The 7,500-nt window shown below is 41.7% G+C and overlaps 1 protein-coding gene across 4 annotated transcripts in view; it reads left to right on the top strand.

Moving 5' to 3' along the window:
* LOC143035262 (dipeptidase 1-like) overlaps positions 1-7,500 on the top strand; it is a 187,682-nt gene that overhangs the window by 141,495 nt on the left and 38,687 nt on the right. For all 4 annotated transcript variants that reach the window (XM_076202089.1, XM_076202088.1, XM_076202086.1 and 1 more), the window contains one exon: positions 1,606-2,958. In XM_076202089.1, coding sequence (XP_076058204.1) covers positions 2,443-2,958 — 516 coding nt within the window. In that variant the 5' untranslated portion in view covers positions 1,606-2,442. The remainder of the gene's footprint in view (positions 1-1,605; positions 2,959-7,500) is intronic.

The raw sequence follows: 7,500 nt of genomic DNA on the forward strand, positions 1-7,500 counted from the left end.
CTATCTTACTAAAAACGCTGATTGGGTACCTGTAGATGACATTGATATACACAAAGACATGACATTATTGTATTGCTGCGTAATTCATATGGAAGAATTTTCAAATGTCAGGAGTGAAAACAGGAACCGCATGGGAATTTCATTACAACTTGACTGGAAAATGTGGTGCAAATGACTGCGGAATGTCGCTTCGGACCTGTTCCCAAGCGTGATGAGCCATTTCTAACGAGATATTGCAATTTACTCCATGAAATACATTATCGGGACTTATTCGCTTCGTTTTTATCACTGCAGTGACGATGCGATATTGATGTTAACCACTCGTAAAATGCAAGATTCACTGGCACCGAATCACCAAAATTGGCCCAAAGTGCTACTTCTGCAACTGCTGCGTTGAGAGCAACTCCCTTAACGTTCCGACCATTTTTACCTTTCTTTCAGAATGCCCCCTCAACCAAGCGAAACCATCGACGTAAAACCAAGTGTTTTACAATCTAAGATGTATATTTTCTAACCCGGTTCTTATAGAAAGTTGATTAGATACTGCCGAGGATACAAAGAGACACGTGCGCTCCCATTCAGCGTTATAAATACAAAAAATACTGAACAGTACGAGATAAGAAATTTCTTATCAAAAATATCACGTCATTAGAGAGCCTTCTGTTAAAATGGAAATGGGTTGAACGATATTGAAAAGAACATGTTCAAAAATATCACGTCATTAGAGACAACCTTCTATTAAAATGGAAATGGGTTGAACGATATTAAAAAGAACATGTTCGGGGGAAAAAAATCGAGTCAGAAAGAAGTGACGAGTGGAGTACCTCAGGGTTCCGTTCTAGAACCAGCCACCTGACCCTTATAGAACAAATATCATGGACCGAAACCTACCATCTCCACATTCGTTCACGACACAAACGTCTACGAAATGTCAAGGAAGTGTTCAAATCTAATAAACATTAGGAAAATTTATGAAAAAGTAACACTGGTTTTATATGCGGTCCATAAAGATGAATAAACATTATCTCACTGACCATGAATCAGACGAACAAAGATCTCAAACTTTCAATCTAAAGATTCTATTTGGAAGTAGAAGGAAAGAAACAACGTCGCCTTTCGCGTAATCAATAAATGAATATAAAATTTCCACAAGTGTTGAGGTTCAGTCGCATAAACTCTTAGACAGTAAGATTTAATGCCTGTTAATTATATATTTGTTATTCACTTGTTTTCTTATGTCTGACTTGGCTACCTCCCTTATAAGGGGGAAAAAGCTCTTGGTATATAGATAAAGTTTATTTTATATATTTCATTTATTTATTTATTCATGTGTTTATATTTAGGTTAGGATATTTATCTGTTTATCTAGATACTTGTCTATTCATTTATCAATTGTTATCCACACACCTATTCAATCATTTATAGATTTGTATCGATCCTCAGACGTTTCCTGCCAACAAAATGTCTTCCACTGCAGTTCATTGCAATATAAAATGCAAATACTTTTAAGAAACATATCTTCCAGTCAACAATTTGTATCAATAATGTATTAAACTTGCCGTTCTGGTATTATTTAGTAACTCGCCGTTTTCCTGACTATTCCAGGTTGTAGTTGTTCTTCCGCTGATGATGACGACGACGACGACGAAGACGAAGACGATGCCAACGAGACTCTTGATCGAGGACGAAGCCATGGAAGCGGACACGGCGAAGAGGGAAAATAATGACCCGAGTGGAGACGACTAACAAGTGAGAGAGAGAAAGATAGAGACAGACAGAAATAGAGAGACAGACAGACAGAGAGGTAGGAAGACATATAGATAAACACAAATAGACAGACAAGAATACAGACAGACAAGAAGACAGATAGACAAGAAGATACAGACAGACATACAAACAAACAAACAAATAAACAGGGAGACAGAAAGATAGAGAGTAGTCAGAGGGAGAAGCAGAGAGAAAGAGAGAAAGAGAGAGAGGGAAGGAGGTGTAAGGGAGGGAGAGAGGAAGACAGAGAAAGAGCAGAGCGAGAGAGAGAAAGAGAGAGAGCTAAAACGAAAAAGTGATAGAAACAGAGACAGAGAAAGAGAAAGTGAGGGAGGGAGGAAGGGAAAGCGATAGGGAGAGAGAGATATAAAGAGGGCGAAGGAAGGAAGACGGAAAGAGGAAGAAAAAGAAAGACGGTGAGAGACAAAGGGACGGGTTAAGAGAGAAAAAGAAATATAGAGAAACTGACTACGAGAGAAGGAAAGACTGGAAGAGAGAGAAAGAAAGAAAGAGGAAGAAGAGGCGATGACGAACACGTAAGGACCTTCCTACCTACTCGCCTCTGAATCTGGGCGAGAGGGAAAGGCGGCGGCAGCGGCGGCGGCGGCGGCGGCGGCGGCGGCGGCAGCGGCGGCGGCGGCGGCAGCGGCCCAAGGCTTGCTCCGAGGTCGCGCCATGCGGCGGAGTAGGAGCTATTGCATGACCAACGGCGGTGACGTCTTCAACGGAGGAGGAGCAGCCCCGGGGGACTACACACTCGCGTACGCCACCGTTCCCCATTCTGTCTACTGCCGTGCCTCGACCCTCCCGCAGGCCTACTGCCGTTCTGTCTACGCCGACCCCTTCCTCCAACACTCGTACTCGACCATGTCAGGTCAAGCCGGGCCCAGCAGCGACACCCACCGGGGGGTCGATGTGTGTTCCATGGGGACCTCCGTGCTCGCCGGCTTCAAACAGGGCGTCGGGCATGGCCGAGGGGTCCCCGGCTGGACAAAGGGGCGCCTGGAACTCCAGGCGGGGCTGGTAGCCTCCTCCCACAACCTGGAGGCGTCGGCCGCTGCTCTGGCCTCGACGGCCGAGCAGTGCCTCGGGCAGAGCGAGCCCCTCCTCCCGTCGATTCCTCCCGAGCTGGAAGACCACCTGAGGGTGTGTCGGTGTACCTGCAATCACATGGGATACGGCAACTACCAGGTAGGTCACCCCCACCCCTTCTATCACACTCTCCCCCCCCCCCACACCGACCGACGGGCAGCCGTCGTCGCTGCTTCCTCCATTTGTCTCTGTGTTTATGGGGCATTTCTTTCCTTTCGAGGTGCTGGTGAGAAGTAAATAATGGTAATGAAATCAGTGCTGTGGTACTGATGGTGTGCGACACATGAGCGAAGATACGTCTTTGCTTGTGCATATATATATATTATATATATATATATATATATATATTATATATATATATATATATATATATATATAATGTATATACATATACATACAGTAACACATGTATGTATGCAAATTATTTATGTGCATGTTTTTTATATGCATACGTATAATTGTTCCAGAACTACATGCAAATGGTAAACGCGCGCAGTCTGTGCCCATAAATTCCTGGTCAAAATTCAAAAGAAAGATTTTCAAAAGAAATAACCGAAGACTGCTTAAGGGCAACTTTAACACCCGTAGTGCCAGTTCATAGGCTACGTCACGTACACGTCACGGACACGTCACGGACGTGTCACGTACACGTCACGTACACGTCACGGACACGTCACGGACGTGTCACGTACACGTCACGGACACGTCACGGACGTGTCACGGACACGTCACGGACGCGTCACGGACACGTCACGGACGCGTCACGGACGCGTCACGTACACGTCACGGACGCGTCACGGACGCGTCACGGGCACGTCACGTACATGTCACACGTCACGAATACGTCACGTACAAATCACGGACACCATCTGTGTAATGCTAGTGATGATGTACAGCTACACAGAAAACTATCGTTAGTAGGGGTGTCGAAACATTCGCTAATGAACATAACCTTATGATACCGAAGGGTTGGTATTTCTGGGGTTCGAATTGTTCGAATTCCTTCTGAATGAATATGAATCGAATAATAGTTCCGGAGTTCATATGGATTCACTATGACATGATAATCTTATTTCCGATGGAGACTTCAACTTGTCTCAAATAGTTTCGTTGTTTTGTGTCAAAATGATTAGCGTGATTTACTAACGATAGTTTTCTGTGCAGCTGTACATGGATCAACGAGACTTGTCTGGGTCGACGCTGGGAACAGGAGGTAGGAAAGGGGGAAGGGAGGGAGGCAAAGGTGAAAGGGAGAGGAAGACGAATCTTATGCGGCGCTATTCTTGTATCGCTTCAGAAATGGCCTAATCTCTCTGAGCTATTGTCGCCAGGCTGGCTCATCCACAGCTCTCTTTGCCAAGAGAAAGCCCAAAGAATTGGTCCGTCCTGAAGGTTTTACTGCAGGACCTCCGGGCTATCCCTAAAGGATTGTTACAGCCTGTGTATCTTGGCTGCGGGGGCTTACTCCGGTTTGGCAAGGCTGTCTCTGTATTATACGGCGAAAAGTTTAAGGGCATCGTTGGCACGGCTGTGGTTGCATAAGTAGTATGTAACCAATGTAATCAACGTGGGTAGTCAGCTGATGTAGATGTTGACACTGACACGTGACGCTGGACTACACCTGTTTTTTCAATAGAGTAGGACTGGAGAACAAACAGCCTTGTACTACCACTGGGGGTTCGAACCACCTGTCTCGAAGTGCTCGTGAATCGTTTCCACTACCCTGGAAGATTTGACGGGAGCAGGCTGGAAGCCGACCCCCACCAGAAACGTCATGTCTTCATACCATATACGGTACTTGGGTACAAGAAACCATCCCATACTCTCACTCAGCACAAAACACAGAGCCGAGACCAAGAGGACAATGAGGTGTCGGCCTAGGCCAGAGGTAGTCGTTGGCCCAAGGCAGGTGCAAGTCGTCGATGGTTAAGTCGAAAAACTTGAATCGATGCAATGAGAGCCCTTCAAGTTAAATGACTGTGAGACAGTTATTCGGTACTGATTTGGATAAAACGATCAATAGTTTCTCAAGTGATACTACAATTTAGCACTATCTAATGCCTGGGGTGTTCAAGAATGTCCTTCCTACAGCCCTGTCAGGACAATCTTTTCTGAGCAGGATGTGCTGAACAATCTCATTTTATTTGGATTTGTGAAGGAAATACTTACAGGATTAAAACAGGCAGAGACTGCGCGATTCGAGGAAAGATGAAATGGATGAGGATGAGGAAGGGGAAGAGGGAGAGGAAGGGGGAGGGAGAGAAGGAGAGGGAGAGGAAGGAGAAAGGGGATAGGAAGAGGGGAAGAGGAAAGAACGGATAGTCGGCATGACTCCCACTTATGATCAATGCCTTGAGGACAACCACCGCTGGACACCCTTATTTCTCCGTGGTCACCCTCTCTACCGCTTGTCAACGAAAATGTTCAGCACTTTTTCACAATAGAATAAAAGATAACTAAATACATTAGTAAATCCATGTGTACATACTACATGTGTAGCCAATTAATCAATAAACTTTAAATAGATAAATGTGCATGCGAGTCAATATATAAACAAATTATTAAGAAATAAATACAGAATGGTAAACGAACACAGATATATGTATAGATCAATTAGTGATGATAAACGGAATTGGGGAATGAAGAATGAAAAGACAAATAAGCAAGTAATCAACTATCTCAAGAACACACACACACACACACACACACACACACACACACACACACACACACACACACACACACACACACACACACACACACACACAGTATCATTATAACTCAATTAAAAATTAAGAAAAATAAAATGTTAAGAAAAAAATCAATTTGAGGAGGGAAACGCACTTTGGAAATAAAATATACTTATCCAAATAGCCTGGGTTATGGTGAATATATATGGTTTTGGGAGGAGTTCGTGAACAGACAGACAGACAGATGCTACTACTTTATCATAGTAGATACAAATAAAAGATAGTTATCCAAATACCTTGGGTTATAAGGTTTCAGAATGTATGTGGTTATAGGGGTCTATCTGCAAAAACCTAGGAGTTCGTGAATAATCCCTAACCTAACCGTACCCTACCTAATTTTAACCCTTAACCCTAACCAAAATATATTTTTTTAATTAAATATGATTATCCAAGTACCTGGAGTGATAGGGTATTAGAATATATATGGTTATGGGGGTCTATCTGCAAAACCCTAGGAGGGGTTCGTGAACAAACAAGCAACCAAACAAACAGACAAATAAAAGATAGTTATCCAAGTACCTTGGGTTGTAAGGTTTCAGAATATATATATATATATTATATATATATATATATATATATATATATATATATATATATATATATATGTGACAGGATCAGAGGAGGGACTGAAGAAGTTGGTGACAGTTTGGGAGAGTATGTGATAGAAGAGAGCTAAAGATAAATGTGGGTAAAAATAAGGTGATGAGATGTACAAGGGGTGAAAGTGGCAGTAGACTGGAAGTGAGCATTAAGGGAGAGCGACTGGAGGAAGCGGATAGTTTTAGATACTTGGGTGCAAATGTGGCAGGAAAAGGTGGAGTGAAGGTGGAGGTAGAATGTAGATTGAGAGAAGCGAGTAAATGCCTTGGTGGATTAAAAAGTGTAATGAGGAATAAGTGACAGGAACATTTTATATATATATATATATATATATATATATATATATATATATATATATATATATATGTGTGTGTGTGTGTGTGTGTGTGTGTGTGTGTGTGTGTGTGTGTGTGTGTGTGTGTGTGTGTGTGTGTGTGTATAGTCCAGTCAAATTAGGAGAATAAATTTAAAAGTTTATAACAATTTTAAAATTAGAGAGCGACTCCTTTCGACACTTAGAAATATCATCAAAATTCCCCATCGTTCCACCACTGTCTTGTAAAATGTCCGCCAAATATCAGTTTTTCTCCTTTTCTGTGAAAACGGTTGATCTGACGAAGAAAATGTTTAAAAACTATAATTCAAAATTGAATTTTCTACAAAACGTGCTCTATGCATTGTTCGTTATGAGTGATCATTTTAATGACATTTATCATTTTTTAACCATTTTCTATTATTTGCCGATGCTGACGTGATTTTATTCACTTCCTGTAGGTTTTGTATCACTAACATTCTTATTTTTTATAGTATTTTTCTAGACGTTTAATTTATATATTGTTTTTTATTTCAGTATATTGTTTAAAAATTAAAGGAACCACAGGTCAAAATGAATTATGCCTACTTGGTGAAGAACGTTTTATAGAAGGTGAAAATGTCTGTGTAAGAAAGCTATGTCGACACTTGCTGAAGCAAGTAAGAAAAGAGGAGATGATAAATGGCAAAAGTGGGTTTATTTGTCAGTTCTTCAAGTACATGTAAAGTGCAGAAAAGGCTATATTAGAGAAAAGAGTATTACAACTGCTAATAGAAAACAACTGACCAAGAGGATAAAGGGTCACCTATTAAACAGAAACTAAGATCAAAAGAAACTGATTTTGATTTCAACAAAAACTGTACATTTTGTTTTTAAGTGTGAAAAAGTAGAAAAGAAAAAAAAAACTCTCCATAGACGGCAGGTAGTTAGTAGTGTGATGACATTAGACTTTGGGGAAAAAAACGTGTTTGATCAAGT

Source organism: Oratosquilla oratoria, chromosome 18 (genome assembly GCF_046742065.1).
Source record: "Oratosquilla oratoria isolate Oo_2021 chromosome 18, ASM4674206v1, whole genome shotgun sequence".
Taxonomy (NCBI): domain Eukaryota; kingdom Metazoa; phylum Arthropoda; class Malacostraca; order Stomatopoda; family Squillidae; genus Oratosquilla; species Oratosquilla oratoria.